Source organism: Grampus griseus (assembly GCF_964374135.1).
Source record: "Grampus griseus genome assembly, chromosome: 15".
NCBI classification, from domain to species: domain Eukaryota; kingdom Metazoa; phylum Chordata; class Mammalia; order Artiodactyla; family Delphinidae; genus Grampus; species Grampus griseus.
In genome coordinates, this window is record NC_139009.1 from 6,324,137 (window position 1) to 6,346,258 (window position 22,122).

Sequence of the window (22,122 nt, forward strand, 5' to 3'; positions counted from 1 at the left end):
GGCAATACTTCCCAAACTGATGTACAGATTCAGTGTGATCCCCATCAAAATAAAATCCTAGCTGCCTATTTGCAGAAATGGACAGGCTGATTTTAAAATTCGTACGGAAATGCAAGGGACCCAGAAGAGCCAAAGCAATCTTGAAAAAGAAGAACAAAGTTGGAGGACTCATTCTTTCTGATTTCAGAACTTTCCACAAAGCTATAATAATCAAGATGGTGTGGCACTGGCGTGAGAATGAGCATATAGATCAATGAAATAGAATTGAACCCTTACATTTATGGTCAGTTGATTTTCAACAAAGGTGTTAAGACAATTCAATGAGGAAAGAACCGTCTTTTCAGTAAATGATGCTGGGACAGTTGGATAGCCAAAGCAAAAGAATGCATTTAGACCCCTACCTCACACCATAATAAAAAATTAATTCAAGATGGGTCAAAGACCTAAATGTAAGAGCTAAAACTATAAAACTTAGAAGAGGGCTTCCCTGGTGGCACAGTGGTTGAGAATCTGCCTGCCAATGCAGGGGACACGGGTTCGAGCCCTGGTCTGGGAAGATCCCACATGCCGCGGAGCAACTGGGCCCGTGAGCCACAACTACTGAGCCTGCGCGTCTGGAGCCTGTGCTCCGCAACAAGAGAGGCCGCGACAGTGAGAGGCCCGCGCACCGCGATGAAGAGTGGCCCCCGCTCGCCGCAACTAGAGAAAGCCCTTGCACAGAAACGAAGACCCAACACAGCCAAAAATTAATTAATTAATTAAAAATCTAAAAAAATAAAACTTAGAAGAAAACATAGATGTAAATCTTCATGACCTTAGATTAGGCAATGACTTCTTAGACGTGACATCTAAGTACAGACGACAAAAGAAATAGTAGATAAACTGGACTTCATCCAAATTAAAAATTTGCATTTCAAGATTTTTTTAAAAAACGGTCAAGAATTCAGGTGGCTGGCTGTGGCTTTCGGATGAAGTCTAGGCTCTGACTCCAGCCCGCCTGTCCCTTCGGCCGATGGGCCCCCTTATCTTGGCTGTAGTATTTGTCCTCGTTTCCCTCCCTGTAGGATGGCCACAGCCACCACTTTCCTCTGCAGGCCTCCGCGTGTGTCCCTTCCCTTATCCTCTGGCGGTTCTCACCTTCATCTTTAAAGCTCACTTCTTCCAGGCGCTCCCATTGTTTTCTCCGTTTGACTCTTTACTTCTGGAGCTGGTGTATTCTCAGTTTGGATCATGTTGACTGTCGTGCACCGGTTCTTTCATTGTTTGGGCAGCGCCTAGGGTCCCGGGGGCTGGTCAGCTGCTCGACAGTGGAGTGAGGCTAGCTCTGGATCCTTGGGCGTCCTCTGGTGAGGGCACGAGGCGCAGTGGAAGGGGCCTCAGGGTGCGAGGCGGAGTACCCTTCCACCCTCCGCTCTGGCTCCAGCGAGCCCTGCCTTTCGAGCAAGTGCCTTATTTTCATCGTTTCTGTTTCTTCTGTGACGAAGTGAACGGGGTCGGGAGCTCTCACAACAGATGGAGGCAGCTCTTAGTCCTGCCTGGTTGACCTGTGAACTGCTTGTTCATGTTTTGCTCCCCTTGTTTCCTTTGCCAGAATTTCCAGGGTTAGCGCTTCTGGTATCATCTGTGAAACACCAGTCGAGCGCATGTTGGACCCCAGACACTGGACTTAGGCCCAGGGGATTCATTAATGGTCTTTGCCCTCAAGAAGCTGAAGGCTGGAGTTTCCCAGAGGTGGTGGACTTGGCCATATTCTCAGCTGACCATGTGGACAGTCTGCCCTCAGGCTGGAGCAGTTGGGTGTAGGGCCATGGCCCCTCTGCTGGGATTGATGGGGTCAGGAAGCAGATGTTGTTCATATGTGTTACATAGCAGGTATTCACACACGTGGGCTCACTCAAGCCTTCCTATATTTACTGTCCTTACTAGAAATTGTTTTCCTGTTTTCCCAGGAGGAAACTGAGACAGGGAGCTTAAGTAACTTGCCCAAAGTAAGAGGCAGAACATTGTTTTTGTGTTTTTTTTGCCTGAAAGCCCTGCCTCTTCCAACATGTAGCATTCCTGCCTTCCTTCTCGAGGGCTGCTTTTGCCACACCGGGAGTTCTTGCCGCTGTCAGGGACTAAAGGCTAGTAAATAAGTAAAATCTCGTAATTTCCAAATGGCTCATTCTTTCAGCCAGTCTGGGGATACTGGCATTTGTCATTTCCTTCTCCAGCCTGGTAGGTGGCATTTAGGAGTTCCAGGATATGAATTTCATGTCCCTTTTTCGGTGTGTTTAAGAGAGGAAATTCTCTAATTTAAAAAGAAAAAAAAATTTTTAAGGGTGTAAGTGTCTCTGTGTACTGCTTTTTAAAAATTGGAACCTGGACAGGATTAAAAAACACTAACATCTTAACTGTTTGCAGGATTCACAGCTTCGCCAGAGCACAGCCTATAGTTTACACCAGCCTCAGGGAAACAAAGAGCACGGCACTGAGCGGAATGGCAACCTCTACAAGAAAAGCGATGGGTACGTAGACGGCGTTGCTAGAGTTTCAGTGTGTGTTCGTAATCTCCTGTGTCCAAAATTTCTCAACTCTTTTATTTTTTCCCCATTTATCTGTAAGGATCCGAAAAGTGTGGCAGAAAAGGAAATGTTCAGTGAAAAATGGTTTTCTGACCATATCCCATGGCACCGTAAGTATCCTCTGTCATCACGGGCTCCGCTGTAGCGGGATGAGGCCATGTGGGCTGGAGGCCTGGAAAGGGGACCGAGCCCTGCGCTGCAGCACTAGGCGTGCATTTTAAACAAGGTCCCTGCTGAGAAGAGCCTGTTTGGGTGCCTCCTCGGTTTGGTGCCCTTGTTGACGCTCCGCTGGCAGGGGCCCTTGCTGCCTCACAGGGTCAGGAACACCTGAGGAGCCAGGTGGTCTGTATTCAGAGGCCTGTGACTCCCAGAAACAAGCAGCAAACCGCTCGCCAGCTTCCTTTGTCTGTGGAAACTGAACGTCGCACTTGGAAAGAGTTCTGCTCTTCCTGGGAATCAGAAATCCAAGACAAGAGCGATTTCAGTAATTTTATTGTAGACGTACTGCACCCAGCCTTCATCGGGGTCTTTTTCTACGACCCTGTGTATAATTGCCCGTGCAGGAAACTGAGCCAACATACGCTGAGCCAGTTGGAATGCCAGTTGGAACAAAATGATTTCTTAATCTGGCTTTTGGAGACGAGGGACTGTGTAACCACAGTTACAAACACAGCCCTTTTCCACGGTGGACTTTATGCATATGATCACCTTACCTGGTGTGACGGGATCTGGTGAAAGCCGTGGAGGCCGGTAGAGATTTTTTAAACGTCTGAAGGCAGAGTTGGTTGCTGTCTTGCTGAGAACGAGGACGCTGGTGGTGGCCTAGGTTCCTGCACCCCAGGCAGGAGGCCTGGCCCTGACCTCAGTCCCATAGTGGAGATGAGCCTCAGCCTTCGTCTTTCTTCCTCTGTCCCCACCAGCTCCCCCGTGAGAGGCAGAGCTGGGCGGGAGTGCAGACAGCCTTTTCAGGGCCCTGGCCAGAGGTCATGGCTCAGTGTGGTTCCAGAGAAACCCTGCCCTTGTCAGTATTTAGGAGTGAGGAGACAGAATAAAACCCCGCCTGAAGGGTGGCACTGCAGCGTGGACTGTGTTCCACGGGGTGGGAGTGGGGTCCCTTCCTTTTCACCCACTCTGTATGAGAAGGGAGAGAGACCACAGAACTAGCAGATACCAAGTGTCTGGAGGGACCTCTGGCCTGGGGGATTGAACGTGGCTCCTGCCTGGGCAAATAAAGGTCGTTTCTCTTTTCCAGAATCCAGCCTTCACTGGCCTTCTTTACGCCCACCACGTCCCTCATGGGGCCATGCAGTTTGGATCCTGATGTAATGTTTTTCCCGTATGGACGTGTGTGCGTGTGTGCGTGTGTGTGTGTGTGTGTGAGTGAGAGTGAGTGAGACTGGGTGTAAGTGCTGTAGACTAAGGAAGGCAAAGTGATTTAGTCACCACTCCTGTTTAAAATGGAGAACGTTAGACTGCATGAAGGCCAGGTTCCCTTCCTGCTCTAACACCTGCGATTCTGTGACTTGCTTTCGAATTGTATTCTACTCTGTTTTGGGTCAGGTTTACTGCCTCAGTGCAGAACATCTCATAAAACAAGACTGGGTTTCGCTTCATATTTGTTTACAGCTCTAAGGCCTGCTGGGATACTTGCTTCATTGGCGTGTCCACTAGACCCAGGGCCTCGGCTTAAGCCAAAGAGCGGTTCTCCCCCCGACCACAGAAATGACAGCAGGTCTGGTGATCCTTTGCCGACAGCATAAACTTTGGGTCTCTTCATTTCTGTTGCTTGAGCTTCCTCTGAAGAGACGTGGAGGCTTAGTTTTCTTTAAATGTTGACGGGCTGCCGCAGTTTTGGGCAGATGGTACGGTCCTAAGTAGCTTTACCAGCATGCGGAGAGCTCAGTTTGTCACGCCACTCGCATGTTGTGTTAGTGCCTCGCCCTTGCGGGGATCCTCCTCTAGGGAGTCCCGCTCTCTGGATGCCGCTTCCAGCCCAGAGGAGTGGCAGGCGGAGGCTCCGTCCCGCTGCCTCTCCTGGGAAAGGAGTGGGTCCCTGTGGCAGCCGTCTCTGCTGCGAGGCACCCTGCGTGCTCTGGGGGACCAGGTCCCGACACCTCAGTGCTGCTGTGATGTGAATTAACCTCCGCCGAGAAAGACAGTGGAGACATGCCTGTTGGGTTGGGTTTGGTTTGGGTTTGGCTCCTTTCGTGGCTTACCTGTTCAGCCAGCATCTCCCTGAGTATGTTTGTTAACTTACCGTCAGGAAAAAAGGGACAGGTTAGGACATGAGATTCTTGTATGCTGTATTTTAGCAGAGGGACAGTGATAGCATCGGGGATGAATTCAGTAGAAAGCCCAAGTCGGTATTCCCCGTTAGACAAGGCTGATTGTGTTTTCTGGCCCTGGAAAGAAGTTATCCTTGGGACAAGATGACTCTAATTAGATATCCTCTTTGCCAAATTCGTCGCTTTGCCACACCGCCAAAGGCTGGGGACTGTATTAAGCTGGAAGAAATGTCTGTTGTTTCTTACAAAATCTAAAAAAAATTTTTAAATGATTATCAGTCATGCAGAAGGAAGACTAGAAACTTCCTTTTAAAAGCCTGACAAGACTTCCCTGGTGGCGCAGTGGTTGGGAGTCCGCCCGCCGATGCAGGGGACACGGGTTCGTGCCCCGGTCCGGGAAGATCCCACATGCCGCGGAGCGGCTGGGCCTGTGGGCCATGGCCGCTGAGCCTGCGCGTCCGGAGCCTGTGCTCCGCAACGGGAGAGGCCACACCAGTGAGACGCTCGCGTACCGCAAAAAAAAAAAAAAAAATTATTTAGTCTGTCGCGGACAGTATCTTTATCTATAAATGTGGAGTAGTTCCTGCCTCAGAGTGCAGCTGGGAAAATTAAATGAGTTAATTCATTAAAAATGCCTACAACAGTGCCTGCCTCAGGTAAGCACATAATAGGATAATAACAATAGCGGCAGCAGCAACTGAGTAAAGGTAGCTATTACTATTCGAAATCATCTTCTTGTCCGTGGAAGTTTTCTGTATTTACCAAAGTGCATCACCCCCTTTACTGCTCCTGCTTCTGAGACTCAGTGGACACCAGCATTTGGAAGTAGTCCAGGAACGTCACCTAAATGCGCCTGTATAGTTGTGTGACCATATGAGGTAATGGAATAGGCGCATACTTTTTATGGGCTGAACACCTTGGCGGAGTGCTTGCTTGCATTTGTGCTGTGGTCTCCTACTGTAGAAACGTATCGTTTGGTGTATTGGTTCCTGGACGAGCCAGTTAATTGTATTAATAAAGATCAAAAACAGGATTGGTGGTACTTCTACTTGGAATTGTCAGGCTTTGCAAGATCAGGCAGAGCTTGGAGTCTTTGAATACTGGTTTCTGATGACCCAAGGGCACCTGTTAGGCACCGGCAGACTGCAGAACACGCAGTGATTTCCACGTAAGAGATGGCAGCACAGCCGTGAACCAGGAGAGTCTAGTCCAACCCTGTTTATCCAGCTTCTGCTTGTCCCAAATTGCTGTCATCAAACCCAGTTGTTCACACTGCAAGGATCAGTCCTGTTTTAATGGAGGCCACGCTGCCTCGCCCCTGACTCTGAGCTCAGTGGAGAGGGGTCTATAAATGCAGGTCTGCCCAGATGTAGACACTTGTGAGTGTGTATCTCGATTAATCCCAAATCCAAGCTTTTACAATTTCTTGACATGGCTGGTGGCCACGGGAAGGGGTAGACAAGAACAATTGAACTCTTAAGACATTTTATTTGGTCTTTCTTTTAGCAGCTTGGTGGGTGGGTAAGATAAGCCTTTCATACTTGAATATTTCTCCAAGATTTCTGAGAGGTGTTTTGCCATTCAGAATTCTTTTCTTTTTTTTCTGAAATTATCTTATCTTCTGCCCTTTGCTTTTTTGGACTAGTTATGATAGTTTCTGAAATGGGAATAAAATAGTCATTTTTGACACATCTCTGACAAAAACATCTCTTGTTACCATTGTGTGTGGAGGGCAGAAGGTGGGGGACACCTATGTGAACAAGGTGGGTTTTGTTGAAATTTAAGTGACAGATGGCTGGCATTAAGGATTACGAATCTGTCATCTGTCATTTCATATATATATATATATATAATTTCTCTGTCATTTTTGTGCTGTGAGGTTACTTTCCTTGAAAGTGAGTGTTTATACTCAGGAAAACACTTTTAAGATCACCAGAAATCGATGTGGGTGCCCATGTGCCCAGCTGATCAGGACGGAATGTCTCTGAGCTTTAGACGGGGAGCATTTTGATCTCGGGGAGCCCACTGCCCTTGACCTCAAAGCTGGGCTGGCATCACTTGTTATCCCTGTCTGGGTGGGTGTGTGCCCCCCCCTTGTCCCTTGCAGGGAGGGGCAGCTGCCCCCTGGGAGCCGAGGTCCAGGGACACGCTGTGATGTGCCTCTGTCATGCCTTCCACATGAAAACCTGCCTTCTGATAGCTATCATTGCAAGCCAGTGAGAACCTGTTCTCGCTATATTTTAATGAGGAATGATTAATGAGGAAACTGTGGTTTCCCAATCCTTTCCACCCATCTCTGTTTTTTTGTCTTTCAACAGGCTAACCGGCCTCCCGCAAAGCTTAATCTATTAACCTGCCAAGTGAAAACCAACCCTGAGGAGAAGAAGTGTTTTGACCTCATTTCACGTAAGTTTATTTCTCAGACACGGTGCTGCAGAGAAATCATTTTACACTCTCATCTAGGGCATCAGCCCCATTTCAGACAGTGCATTAATTTAAAGAATTGGTTTTCAAAGAGAAAGCCCTTTATTTCAGGTGACTGCGTGCTTTTTATTTCCGCTGGTGATGGTCTGCTTGCCGGTCTCTCGGTTCAGGGCTTGAACCTGCGGACGGCCTTGCTCTGCTCGCGGGATCTGTAAACTTGGGCACGTCCTCTCAGCTTCCCAGGCCTCGGGTTTCCTATTCGTAAACAAGGAGATTATGCTAGATCAGCCCTCAAGCCTAAAAATCCCTTCACTTCACTATAAAAAAGGACAGTTCTGTCATCAGAGCTCCCCTAACTTGGGCGCTGTTAGAACTCCTGCACCACTGATGTGATGAGGCCCCCGGCAGAGCCCTTGAAACTCTCGGGTTGAAATCTACTTGTCTTCCTGCCCCAGAATTAGTGTTTCTGCTCCTGTGCTGCTCGTCTTTGTGGCAGACCCAGAAGAACCACCACAGAACCACCCATTGTGGCGAGTGGCCTCTCAGCATCGCCTAAGGAAGAGGGAAAGGGCGAGCGATGTCTTAAAGAAACGTGATGGCCTTTTTGGTCTTGGCAGTTTTCGGTGGCAGGGTTACAGTTTGGGGGAAGGAAAGGGCTAGCTCCCCTTTCAAAAGGCAGTCACTGGGGATTTGGGCACAAGAGTTACATTCATAGAGGAGAACTCCGGACCGTGCCTTCTGGGAAGGTGAGTGCTGTCCTGTTTGCCTCAGTATCCCGAGCACGAGGTGGCTGCTTTAACATGTGTGCTGGGCTGTATTATTGAGGGTAGGAAGTTACTATGTAAGTTCATGCCCACAGCAAACTTAGAGGAAGCGATCACCAGCTCCTCTGTGCTTGGGGAGGAGACGGAGGCCCGGGCCGGTGCCTGTTCTCATGCGCCCGGTCCCGAGCTGCGGCAGCATGTTGAGCCGTGTGGCGTGTGCTTTGGGCGCTGTTGGTTCTGATCTTCAGCTTCCAGACGGATTTGCAAAATAAAAATCGACTCTCTCCGGCTTCCAGGCCTGTGTGCCCTGCTGTGTTTCGTCAGGCCCGCAGGTGCATTTACCCTCCTCGCTCTCCGATCCTTCACTCCCTCAGGACGGTGTGGAATGTGGAGGATTGCCCATGCTTTAAAATGTGCCCCTGGATGGCAATAAAAAGTGACAGTTTAAGGGAGACAGCTTGGGGGTCGTATGTGACGTCAGTCAGTGTCTAGGGGACACTTGGAGGGCTGCGGCCTCTCCATCTTCTGAAGCACTAACTCATGAGAAGGGGCGCATTCCCCTCCAGTAGCTGATCGGCGGTTAGTCACGGAGTATGAGTTCTGCGCCCGGGGAGGTGGGCCCACACACCCTCGCTTGCCCCGGTCGCTCCAGCACCCCTGTGGGGCCCCCGTCAGAGACCACGTGTGCAGAAGCGTTTCTTTCAGGCGTGTAGATGACTCCGAAGCCTCCCAGCATACACATTTGAACAGCTGGCCAGGCCCCGGGCATCTGGTTCTGTGCTCGCGCACTGGCCACCTGACATTCGCAAGATTCCATCAGTGTCTTTGTTCTGTTGCCTGACGTGATAAATACCCTCGGTCAAGAGCTTGCAGCCTCCGGTACCCGGAAGGGCTTACCGAACCTGGTCCTAGGCGCTGAGTCCACTGTCGTCTCTGAAAAATGCTCTCATCTCTTCTTGCCACTGTCTCCCAGTGGGTAGAATGAGTCCCGGTCCTACACACTTGTCATCCTCAGCTAGTTTTCAAGAGGTGATGCTGCCCTGGGAGCGTGTGTAGTGGCAGTGCTTTGTTGCAGCGCTATGTGGGTTTGGGTCGTTACAGAGAAACGTCAAAACTGGTCAGACCCCCACCCCCACCCCCAGGAACCATCAAGGGAGACACTGCAGAGCTAGAAAACCGTGACCTGACGAGCGTCCTGAGAGGTGGGGGCCTGGCTTCGGGTCTGACTCTACCTGCTGACGGGGCTGCTGGGACACACACGTATCCCCGAGACACCTTTGTGCTCGTGAAACATCTGGGTGGCTGGAGAAATAAAAGTCAAGCTGTAGATGGGCAGTGAGGATGCTGTTTCAGGTGTGAGTCTACCAGGCCCCGAGGAGCCGCCCCTTCCTCCTGTCCCTCAACCTGCAAAGCCAGCTTGGAATCACCCAGAGAGCCCGGGAGGAACAGACCGGCTGCTGGCTTCAGCTGTTTCCCTGCAGGATCCTCCTTTACCGATCTTTCCCCCAGACAGGGACTCCCCGCCCAGATCAAGCCATCAGTGGGCCTGGCTTCTCAAGGAGGACGTCCCTGTGGCAAGGCCCCAGCCCTTCTGGAGCCTGTCCAGTCCTCTTGGCCTCAGATTGACCCCACTGTTTACGAATTCAAGTCCTGAGCCATTATCCTCAGATCATGCAGTCATGCCAGGTGGGGTGGGAGGTGTAGCAGAAGGTGCACATGATCTAGGTCACTCCCCTGAGTGGGATGGACCCACAGGGTGCCTCTCCAGGCCCACATGGAGGGTTCGTGGCCAGCTGGAGCCCAAGCCTGGGGCAGAGAAGCAGCCCTTCCCAGGATACCGTCGCAGCAGGGCTCTGGAAACCTCCTGTTTTCTCCTCCCTCTAGTTGAATCTGCTAGAAACTGTTCTTGGTGTAAAGGCATCGTGAAAGAGTGTCCATACAAGGGAATTCTTTTTTTTTTAATTTATTTTTTATACAGCAGGTTCTTATTATCTATTTTATACATATTAGTGTCTACATGTCAATCCCAGTCTCCCAGTTCATCCCACCACCACCAGCCCCCGCCACTCTCCCCCCTTGGTGTCCATAGGTTTGTTCTCTACATCTGTGTCTGTTTCTGCCTTGCAAACTGGTTCATCTGTAACATTTTTCTAGATTCCACATATATGCGTTAATATACGATATTGTTTTTCTCTTTCTGACTTACTTCACTCTGTATGACAGTTTCTGCGTCCATGCATGTCTCTACAAATGACCCAAATTCGTTCCTTTTTATGGCTGAGTAATATTCCATTGTATATATGTACCACATCTTCTTTATCCATTCGTCTGTCGACGGGCATGTAGGTTGCTTCTATGACCTGGCTATTGTAAACAGTGCTGCAGTGAACATTGGGGTGCATGTGTCTTTTTGAATTACGGTTTTCTCAGGGTATATGCCCAGTAGTGGGATTGCTGGGTCATATGGTAATTCTATTTTTAGTTTTTTAAGGAACCTCCATACTGTTCTCCCTAGTGGCTGTATCCGTTTACATTCCCACCAACAGTGCAAGAGGGTTCCATACAAGGGAATTTTTATTTGGAAATTTTCACTGAGAATTTCCCCTGCTTCTCCACCATTCACGTGTTAAAATGCAGAATTGGCCAGAGAAATGGGTTGCTCCCCCGTCTCCTTGATTTTCCCGTGGCATCTGTGCCTGGTCTGACCATGAAGTGGCTTCAGGGAAAACTTGGAGGGTTTTAGGCCTGGTGTCAGACCCGGTCCCCTGGTGCAACCTGCCATGGTCATGGCTTCCCAAGGACTCTGAGTTCCACTTAGAGTGGATGTGGACCTGCCCCCTCCGGCCCTCCCGCAGGTAAGGCTCTGCACACCAGGTAGAGTGGGGGCAGGGAAAGCGGCCTCTCTTCCTAGCACCCGACACCGAGGACCAGCCCCAGCTGGACAGGTTTCACCCAAAGGGGAGACGGAGTCGGCGTGGACAGAACACAAGACACCTCAGAGGATGCAAGGATCTGACAAATTTATTTTTCGTGATTCCAAAGCATTTATACTATAAAATAATCTCATTTTCAATCTTAACAACCTCATTCCCATGCCAAAAAATCTCTTACACAAGCCATAAAACAAAAGTAATTTACATCAACAGATTACATCAGCAGGTTAAACAGGTTAAATAATCTTCTTATCGCTTATAGTCTCTTTCATCCCCTGTGGCCATAAAACCTCCCCGCCACCATACCCAAGTGTTTCCTAACATATCTCTAACTCCCCAGGAGGGCCAAAACCCATTCAATTTGTCTTCTAAAGTAAGCTTTTGCCACACAAATGCTCCTATTGTATTTCCCTGAACCCAACGCCCTGGCCTGGGAGTGGGGATTTCAGGTGTAGCCATTAAGGGAGCCGGAGTAATCACAATCTTTTTTGGTTTTACCCTAAGTTGGGGTCTTTCCCTAAACCCTCCATCGGAGCTGGAAATATTTCCCAACACTAATAGCAATCCCATAAAAATCACCTTAAGCAAAAGCAGGGGGGAACAAGGGGAACCACGCAGAGGAGAGCTTTGCTTCTCCATATTTGTACCTGACAGTACCAGCTTTGCTTGGCACTATGGGTCTCGTCCGTGCTGAGACTCAAAGGCACTTCCTATACGGCTCCCGGCACCCGACCACTAACATTTGGATCACAGGATTAAGTTTATTTTTCTGAACTTGACACGGGTCTCTTTTTTTTTAAAGTAATTATTTTATTTTTGGCTGTGTCGGGTCTTAGTTGTGGTATGCGGGATCTTTCGTTGTGGCATGTGGGCTTCTCTAGTTGTGGCGCAGGCTCCAGAGGGCGTGGGCTCAGTAGTTGCTGTGCGCTCGGGCTTAGTTGCTCTGTGGCATGTGGGATCTTAGTTCCTGGACCGGGGATGGAACCCGCGTCCCCTGCATTGGAAGGCGGATTCTTAACCACTGGACCACCAGGGAAGTCCCTTGGCACAGTTCTCTTAAACCCTGTTCCTTTCCTCAGCAACAGGCTGGGGATAGAGGGTGCGGGGTGTCCGCTCCGTGTCAGGAAAATAGGAAGAGGATCAGAGCTGGGGTCAAAACCTGACCCCTCGGCCACTGGGTGCGCTTGTTCCTGCCTCTTAACCTCTCTGGGCCTTAGCCTCCTCCCAGTCAGCTCACCAAGAATTATCCTAAGAACTAAAGTGCTTTCAGGAGTGTAAAAGCCGCAATGTTCACTCACTTTGAGGGGCACAGGTGTTTATTGTGAACCCCAAGGACAGTCCCTGTCTGTCACCGCTCTGCCATCTGCAGAAGTTGGATCTCCCTCCCCTTTTTTCTTTCTTTTTTAATTTAATTTTCTTTCTTACTTTGGTTTTGCACTGATTGTAGGCAAAGAATTTCTGTATATCCCTTACCCAGCTCCCCCCAATACTGACAGCATAGTACAGGTTATCAGTTACTATTTAGTACATAATATCAGCCATGTCTGCAGCTGTCAAAACCAGGAAATTTACATCGGTGTGATGCTGTTAACTAAGAATCTTATTCCGATTTTACCATTTTTTCCACTAGTGTCCTCCTTCTGTTCCAGGATTCTCTCCAGGATTCCACATTGCTGTTATTTCGCCCTAGTCACGTACAGTCTATATCAGTTCTGTATCTTTCCTTGTCTTTCTTACTTTGATACTTTGAAAATTATGGATCAGTTTTTTGGTCATATGTCCCTCAGTTTGGGTTTCTCTGATGCTTTCCCACAATTGGACTGAGGCTATACACTTTGGGCTAAGAAGGCCAGAAAGCTTGTAAGATACTCGCTTTAGATAAGGCTTTTACTATTCAAAGGGCCATAACAATTGGGGGCCAACTCTGTAGCAAGTTAAAAAAAAAAAAAAAGGTTTTGAAAGGACAGTGATGGTTTTCATTGAAGAGCTTCAGTGTTTGGAAGTTGCTTCTCTTCAGACGTGAATGGAGGAAAGGAGCTGGCTCGGTAATTTGCATTAGAAAGCCGCAGTTCCCAGGCGAGGGCTTGTACAGGGCAGGAGGGAGCGCTTAGTTGTATACAAATCATTGACTTCGTGGCAGAGTTTAGACTCTTCCTGAGGTTAATTACAAACCGCTTTCTTTTGGAATTGTGTATGGATGACTGTCCGGGCTCACAACTGATGAAACCCCTCTTGCCGTGCAGATGACAGGACATACCACTTTCAAGCAGAGGACGAACCGGAATGTCAAATGTAAGTTGTTTGGGGGTGGGACCTTGGAAGGGCAGTTGTCCTTGGGATTTAACACAGCGTCACTGTTATTTTTCTAGATGGATGTCTGTGCTGCAAAACAGCAAAGAAGAAGCTCTGAACAATGCATTTAAGGGAGATGACAATACGGGAGAAAATAACATAGTCCAAGAACTGACAAAGGAGATCATCTCCGAGGTCCAGAGGATGACAGGCAATGACGTGTGTTGCGACTGCGGGGCGCCAGGTGACCCAGCCACCCCCTCCAGCTCTAGGACGTTTAAATCCTGTTCCGATTCACAGAAGCCAGTCACTGATTTTCCCTTTCATTTCAAACACCAAGTTCAGCGCAGCCCAGCCTGAGCTCACACTGTCACACAGATGCTTACTGAACTGTGCACAGACTAAGTGGGGGAAAGGGTGGGAAGATGCCTGCCTCCGGGCCCTCAGAGCAGGCCTGCGGGGAGAGAGCCCCATAGCGCTGAAACGGTTTAAATGCTTTTTGAGAAATGAAAACAGAAGCACACAGCGAGGGTGGAACCAGGGTCATCCGGTCATTGTATTGGCTCCAGACTGCGGCTTTTTCCGGGATTCAATCCGTCCTCCCTTGGTACCGCTTTGTAGAACTTCTGCAGCAACTTTAAGCCGCTGTCTAGTCTGTGACCCTGGAAGAGCCACTTACTTTGTTAGATGTCAGTTTCCCTTTTTGGAAGATGAAGGGACCAGTGGAGATTGTCTGTGAGCCCCAGCCAGCTGTCACATTCCGTGAAATGAGGTGTTTATTTCTGTGTTTTCATAAGGCCTACTGGGGTTTCATTTTCAATGGACATAAACTGTTGTAGATTTTAACAACCAGTATTTTAAGCGTTTAATGAGCTGACTTATTCCTGTAGCTCAGATGGGCCGGTGTTAGGGGAGCTGTGGGCTGCTTAGGGTGGCCGTGTGCCTTTTCGTTCCCCTGGTTCTGTGACAACTTCCATTTTAAAAAAGGTGCAATGGGGCTTCCCTCGTGGCGCAGTGGTTGAGAGTCCGCCTGCCGATGCAGGGGACGCGCGTTCGTGCCCCGGTCAGGGAAGATCCCACATGCCGCGGAGCGGCTGGGCCCGTGAGCCATGGCCGCTGAGCCTGCGCATCCGGAGCCTGTGCTCCACAACGGGAGAGGCCACAACAGTGAGAGGCCCGCGTACCGCAAAAAAAAAAAAAAAAGGCACAACAAAAATAGAGTGGACAGTTGAGAAGTGCCGTAGGTTCCTGTTACCCTGGAGGCTGTATCTGGGGGTAATTTGAGGAATTACCTCATGGGGTCTCGGACTGTTAAAAACATACCTTTGGCAGGAGATGCTGCAGGGAGTGAAGGTAGCGAACTGTGCTTTTTCTTAGATGAGGACAGTGTAGTACTTGGACTTCTAAAACACTTATAAGGGATCAAAGCTATGACATTTTTGTTTTAAAATGCTAAAAGACAGTCTGAGTGATATAAAGCAGTCTAAATGTACGCTCATACCCACCAAAAGCATGACACAGTCGACTCGGTAGAATAGGTCTAGTGAAGCGAAAACACCAGTTTTTCACACCCGGGAGTATTTCTGAACTCAGATAAAATGTTTATAATTTGAACATTTAAAAAATAACTTTGCAATCAACTAGTGACCCAGGTTGCAATACTTGCCTCCTATGAGTTTCTGAGGGCAACAAGCAATTCTAAAGAGAATTGTACTTCTGGGCTGTGATCCTGTCCTCAAGAATGTTTGATTTTGAATTCCGTGTTTTCGGTAAATTCAGCATTCATCCGTCAAGCATTTCTTGAGTGCCTACTCTGGCGCTCGGCTAGGAGGCGTCGCTGAGCAAGTAAACATGCGGTGCGGGTGTGGGTTTGAGCCCAGGTGAAGGCAGGGCTGTGGTCTGGCTCTGCAGCCTCAAGCAAGGAAGGCCCTTCACCTCTCTGAGCAAGATGGTGAAGACACCTGCCCTGTGTGCCTCCAGGCGCTCTTGTATGTGTTAAATGAGAAATTAAGGGAAAGCACCTGTAATTTCTGAAGCTCTCACACCTTGAGCTATTATTGCTACTATAATTGCTTCAACTCTACGCTGAACAGAGCATGGCCTCAGCACATAGTGGGTGTTCTCTGCTGGTTATTAGCATGTTTGACATATAGACGTGTGTTAAGACAGTCCCCCGTGTGGTGCTAGACTTTGTCCCCTTTGCTGGTACCATCAGGTTGGTGATGGGGGTGGTCTGTATCCAGGGACCCTCGGCCACTAGAGGGCGCTGTGTCCTATTCCTGTACAGACAGCCCTGCCCCTTGGGAGTGCTTAACAAATGAATGGAAGGACGGGGAGGTGGAGCCCTAGGAAGAGGAGGGAGAATAGATACGGGCGCATGTGTGTATTGTGTGTAAATTGGTGGTAATTAATGATGAACGAGGGTTCCAGCTACATGTAGGATCCAAAAAGAAATGCTAATGATGCAACAAAACTCCGTGTTCAGTAACTGCAAGAAAAAGTTCTGACTCCTGCCCTCTCCTTACAAGCTCCGATTTTCCCTATTCTCTTTGGCAGATCCTACGTGGCTCTCCACCAACCTGGGCATTCTGACCTGCATTGAGTGTTCTGGGATCCACCGAGAGCTGGGGGTTCACTACTCCAGGATGCAGTCCCTGACGCTAGATGTGTTAGGAACATCTGAGCTGCTGGTACGTTTCGAATCCTTGATTTTGGAGTGAAAACAAATGATCTGAAAGCGAGGTTTTCATTTTGGCACTTGAATCCATTTCTGTTTCTTAAAATTCCGCTGGGCTGGTAGCTGTTGATATTGCCAAGCGGATTTGGGCAGTTAGAAACTCATTGGTAATTCCTCCTCCTCGGCTACTAGTGTGATAGTTGAGGGTTGCAAAGCTTTATTCTTTTTTTTGTTTGTTTTGGCTGCGCTGGGTCTTAGTTGTGGCATGCGGGATCTTTAGTTGCAGCATGCGGACTTCTTAGTTATGGCATGCGGACTCTTAGTTGCGGCATGCATGCAGGATCTAGTTCCCTGACTAGGGATCGGACCCGGGCCCCCTGCATTGGGAGCACGGAGTCTTACCCACTGGCCCACCAGGGAAGTCCCACAAAGGTTTATCCTTAAATGAATAAAATGAATTGAACTTATAAAGGAGCGTTGAGACTGGTGTGAGATTCTGGAATAGGATGGTGGCAGAGTCCAGTTCACCCCAGTCATTAAGCAGGTGCAGAACCCAGAGCCCAGAGCCGGTAAAGGACTGAGTCGTCTGCCGAGTCTGCGGTGCGGTCACTACCTGGCTCGAGCCTCTGGTGGACTTGTCCTCTGTCTCTTATTGTTGCCTTTTGGGAGAGATACTGGTATTTGCTTCTACTGCCTTTGTTTCTAAAGAAAAAGGTGTTTCATTGTTGGTTGGGTGATAACACATAAGCCATGCAGTGTATTAGGGGGTTGAAGCATTTCCTGTAAAGTGACTTTCAGAGCGTTGAGACTGGCTCCACTGAGGAACAAGCATATCACACATGGGCGGTGCTTTGGGGCGCCTAAAACATGAGCTCTTCGGACTGTTTTCAAAGTCTATGACTGCCGATTAGAAGGTAGTGTTTGAAATTGTTTCTTGAGGTGGCTGAGCATTGGACAGTGACTATTAAGTGGATATTGATTGCCATGGATTTTAATGTCAAGAGCAGTAGTCTTGGCAGAAAATCGATTACCGTGGTCAGTAGATCTCTCAGGGCCGTAAGTCGTACCGATGACTATCCTGGATCCAACGTGTCTGAACTTGTAATGCATTTAGAACTGTCTTGTCGAATCCTTCCTGTCCTTCCAAGGAGTTCGTTTACGGTCTTGAGAGACAAAGCTGGGAGAAACTGGAGTGGATTCTGGTAGCCCAGTTTTAGTAGCATCACTGATTACTTCAGGTTTACAGCTAAGCTAGCCTTGGCGGGACCCAAGCAGTGTATTCTTGGTTACACACTACAGTTATTTTTAATGTCATAACGCATACAGCCTCCATCATAGAGCTGTGTGTGTGCAGGCGGTATCCTGGGTAATTGGCGATGGCATAGATTTGAAATTCTCACGGTATATTTTCAGAGACACATAAATTACTTCTCAGTGAGCCCTGGTAAACTACTGCCTGCAGTGGCTGTACTGCCCTGGTGGGTTTTTTTTAAAAACATTGGAAGTGTTAAGTGGTTTATGCTGAAGTAATAATTGTTGATTCTGTACGAGGCGCTCCTCAGGCACTTTGCGCAGCGCTTTGTCCTAGGTCATTTTGCTCTTCACTCCAGCCCTGTGGCCCTGGTGTATTATCCCCATTTTACAAAAGAGGAACTGAGGCTTAGAATGTTTTAACAAGCCCAAGGTTATGTAGTTATCAAAGCACCAGATCTGGGGTGGAGGCCTCTTTAATCTGATTCCAGAGCTCACACTCTCAACCCTTGAGGACTCTCCCTGTGGAGAGCATTTAAACATCACTACCATCCCTCCTCATTCCCCATCCTCATGCCTGACAAATGTCTAACCGCCAGCCCTCTGGGAGGGAAAAAAGCCCGGCTTTGTAGTCCCAGGCACATGATGTCAATGCTCCCACCGTGGCCATTTGCAGGCCGCAGTGTGGATAACTGAATGTGCGGTGGGAAAGACCACACACATTATGTAGTAAGTTTGCCGCACAAATACAACTTCAAAAACAGCACAGTAAAATAGTTAGGAAGGGATGCATTGAGTATTACTTTGTTTTTAGTATAGTCTTTCTGTTTGTTTTTTCTGAGGATGCACCAGGCAGCTTATGGGATCTCAGTTCCCCGATCAGGGATTGACCCCTGGGCCCCGGCAGTGGCAGCGGGGAGTCCTAACCGCTGGACCGCCAGGGACTTCCCTAGTATAGTTTCTTTGATCACGAGTTTATATCATGTAATTTTTAATAACGGCTGTCTAACAGCTGGCTTGTGCAAGCTGGTAGGAGCCTGATCCTGGCACATCTGTTATACCTGCTTACACGTGTCTCAGAAACTTAACTGACAATCTGCCTGAGACTACTGCCTACTGCAGAGAGGAACGCCAGAGACGGTTGGAAGGAGAATGTCTCCATTTCGATGAAAAGATGAGCTGGCTTCTGATTCCAGGCTCAGAACTTTGTGTCTTCTCCTGGAGCCTCCGTCTGTATCTGTCTGTATATTCTCCTAGGCGTTCAAAGTTTGACCAACTGTCAGCCATTATGGAGAAATCAGGAAGAGGCTGCTTAACTAAGATCTGCAGATGTTTCTGATGTCTAATCTCTGCCATAGCTTTAAACGCTCCCTTATCTAAGCCTCTTTTCCTGAGTGGTTATCAGAAAAACAAAGGGCAGAGGCCTGAATCACGTGGGATTTATTCCCACCCTCTCTTTGCCCCTGAACTCGCCTGTCTGGCCACTCACAGGAGGCAGACGTCTCCCCCTCTCACCCCAACCCTGGTACTGCGGGCATGACACCACCTCCAGACCCTTATTCCTCAGCTGTTTGTTAAGCAATAGGTGGAGGGTGTGTGTCAGGTGTCGTTAGTACCATTTGTAAAGCATGAGAGTGTCGAGCCTTTTTAGAGCGCCTGGTTCTTTTATTTTGCTTAGTCAGATGCCTGAACAAAAGATCTCCTGAAGGTTTGACACACACACTGTGTGTGTGTGTGTTCAGAATTACATCCAGCACATAGTGAGAACTATGAAGTATTAGCTATTATTATTATCGTTGTTACCTTCTCCTCCAAGATGATCTGAACAAAATCCTTCCAGAAAAATCATCTGCGTGTCCTAATGTGTGAATCTGCAGGGAGACCCCACCCGGGTTGACTGCTCTGTTTGTGAACCTTTCAGGTTCACAGAGCAGTGGTGTCAGGGTCTTGGGCTGGTGTGTTCATCAGAATACGTTTTCTTGGGCAGCACATGTTAATTAGACCCCTTGTACCCTATTAAAGAGATATGAGGGTGAACTGGAAGATAACTTGCTGTCGTGTCCGAGGCTGCAGCCTGGATAGGGCTGCTTTCCAGAGCAGAGTCACAGAGCCACACACATGGATGTGCTGTGGCAGGAGAGGGGTTTTTGCACGGCCTGATGGAGACAGCAGATACACGAGCAGGGATTTTCATTTCCTGGCTGGCACTGTGTTCTAAACAGACAGATGCTCACCCACCCTGTAAAGTGCAGCTCCTGTCCCCCCATACGGTCTCACCGTGGTCCTCATGACAGAAGTCTTTTGCTTAATTCCATAAAGTATTTTCTGGCCTGGGGTTTGTAAACAGTTTCCCCTGATGATATGTCGTGGCGGTTTCACCATTTCCTTCTTAATTTGTTTTTGTTTCAAAGCATGCTTGATTCCCATGTCAACCGAGTGGGTTTCAGCAGCATCCGTGAAGGTGGCTGGTCAGCAGTCATCTTTCCTTCCCTTTGCCTCCTGCTTCTAGAATCACTTCTTACTCGGTGGAAAGAAACTGGGGTAATTGCAGTATTAATTTGATTGGAGTTCAGGGCAGCTGTACCATTTTAACTACTCTAGCATGCACCAGCCTAAGATCCTTAGATTTTAAAGCCAATCTGCTTTCAGAAAACCTCCTGATAAGCATAAATTTTAAAAAGGTAAAGTTCCTCCTTAACATAGAAGATTACGATTTCAGTTCTGATTTTCAGGTGCTACGTAAAACAGTATTGTCGGTAAGAGGGTCCTGGTATCATATGATCAGTCCCACATTGTAAGTGAAATTAGTAAAGGAAATTTCAGTATTATGGAATTGAATTTGAGTCAGTAATTTAAAAACCTCCTTCCATCAAAGAATAGGGTCAGAAACCCCCAGGAGCACATATTACTGACTCGGGCCTATTTTATGACTTTCTCCTGCCTCCTCATGAAGTTGTTAACCAGCTGTTAAATATACAGCAGACCAGCCGACAGCTGGATCCGAGAGGGGGGGTGGGGAGGAGAGCCCTCAGAAACCAAGAGCTTCCTCACAGATCGTACTGCGGTTTCACCGGGGTCCGAAATGAAGCCACTCGGGCTGCAGAGGGCAGCAAGCAGTGTAGAACCAGGTACCGTTTATTGAGTGACTGTTATGCTTCAGGCATTGTCCCAGGTCCTTTGTCTTATCTAACCTAAACAAGAACGCCATTTTAAAAGGGAGGCCGGAGCCTGTGTTCTAGTCTTTGTTCTTAAATCACAACTCTGAACTTTTTTTAACCACAAACCCTACCAGAAAAAATTGAGCACCCAAACATATACATGTATGTGATGTATAGTTAGACTTGTACCACTTACTAAGGAGCATATTATATACTTTGTCAAATAGACCAAAAGCAGAATTTCTAGAGGCGCAGGTGAAGCACGACACACAGCTCTCTTTGCGCACCACAGGGTATTTTTTCGTGCTCTGGTCTTTGGAGGCAGCAGTCCAGGGCTCACAGCTGTCTCTTAGCTCGCCTGCCAGGGTCAGGTTCCTTCACTGCCCCGGGCGTTTTTACCCACCTGTATATTAAAGATGTGCCGTGTGCTCCAAGCCTTCCAGCCTCCTGGGGCCTGAGGGGCCCAGTAGCTAACACCCCATTTCCCTACATGCGTTTCGAACCGCTTGAGAGAGCAAAGGTCTGATTTATGGTTGAAAACAGCGGAATCGGCGATCTGGTTCACACGTGTGGTGGCAGCCGAGCCCCAGGCACGGGCAGAGCGGCACACCCACCACATGCTGCCTCCTGTGGGTGCCCGTTCTTCTGAGCCCCTCGGGCAGGGACGTCGTCTCTCTCACTGTCCGCCTCTTTCCTCCGGGTGCGTAAAAACAGAGGAAGACGGAATGTCACAGGAACTGGTGACCCTCCACCTGGAAACATGAAAACAGGGTGCAGGAGGTTCCCCAGCCTCACCCCGAACTCTGGAAACAGTTTCTAGAGAAAACCTATGGCCTTTTTCTGGCTCAGCGGGCCCCTCAAGTGTTGGTGCTGCGGGTCTCCAGGCATGTGTGACTCCAGGTCCCCGTGCACAGGGCGCCTTGTGCAGTGAGGGAGATGCACACAGGCTTTCGTGCAAATTCGGGCTGTGGGAGAGCGGGTGTCTAGACCAGGTCCCTGCTCTGCTGCCGGCCCCTGGCCGTCTCCGTAGCACTCAGTCCAGCCCGTATCACGGTGCCCTTCTTCTTCGTTTTCGTTCACCTCTGTCTCGTTAGACCGAACCCCTTGGAGCAGGCCCGTGTGCCAGGCCCGGAGCCCAGCCTGCCCGAGGGCTCCGCGTGTGTCCTGGGGCTCGCTTCCCTGAGGACGCGGCACCTGAACACCCCAGGGCCCCCCGTCAGCCTCGGTGCAGCCCCACATGCCGGGGATGGGGCTCTGGGAGTGGAGGGCGTGTGTGTCCGGGCTGTTTAAGCAGCCCTCCTGCTGCCTAGGCTCCTGCCCGCACGGCCTGCTGGACCACACATTTTCTTGACCTGACCCTGCAGCCTCCATCTGCAAGTGCTTTGCTTTTGTTGATGGTTCCAGAGGGTTCTCTGCAGGCTGAACTATTTGCTGGAGGCTGGTGAAGCTGTGAGGCAGCATATTTCTCCACGTTCGACGAGTGTGACGCACGGCCGTGGTGGCTCCCTGCACCAGCTGTCCCCTAGTAAGCCAGCCAAGCCCAAGCAGAAGGGGAGCAGCTTTCGGATTCCGGGGGATCCTCCTCCTTGCAGACCGGGAGGCTCCCAGGGGCAGGTGCTGTGGCTTGTCCTGTCACTGCCCTGCAGATAACGAGGTTTGGGTGCGGGATGGCGTCCACGTTGCACTGAACGGTGGGGCCTTTAGCGTGGGCCTGGCTCTAAACCGGGGCCCCGACGCCGAGGTTCAGCCTGGATCTGGCACCAGGCGCCCCCGA

General features: G+C 49.3%; 1 protein-coding gene across 2 annotated transcripts in view; it reads left to right on the top strand.

The window, feature by feature from the left end:
- The window catches only part of ASAP2 (ArfGAP with SH3 domain, ankyrin repeat and PH domain 2), a gene marked incomplete at its 5' end in the record, with an annotated part of 157,407 nt that overhangs the window by 109,038 nt on the left and 26,247 nt on the right, over positions 1 to 22,122 (top strand). For both annotated transcript variants that reach the window (XM_082672195.1, XM_082672196.1), the window contains 6 exons: positions 2,404 to 2,507; positions 2,605 to 2,674; positions 7,168 to 7,255; positions 13,214 to 13,262; positions 13,340 to 13,506; positions 15,819 to 15,952. In XM_082672195.1, coding sequence (XP_082528321.1) covers positions 2,404 to 2,507; positions 2,605 to 2,674; positions 7,168 to 7,255; positions 13,214 to 13,262; positions 13,340 to 13,506; positions 15,819 to 15,952 — 612 coding nt within the window. The remainder of the gene's footprint in view (positions 1 to 2,403; positions 2,508 to 2,604; positions 2,675 to 7,167; positions 7,256 to 13,213; positions 13,263 to 13,339; positions 13,507 to 15,818; positions 15,953 to 22,122) is intronic.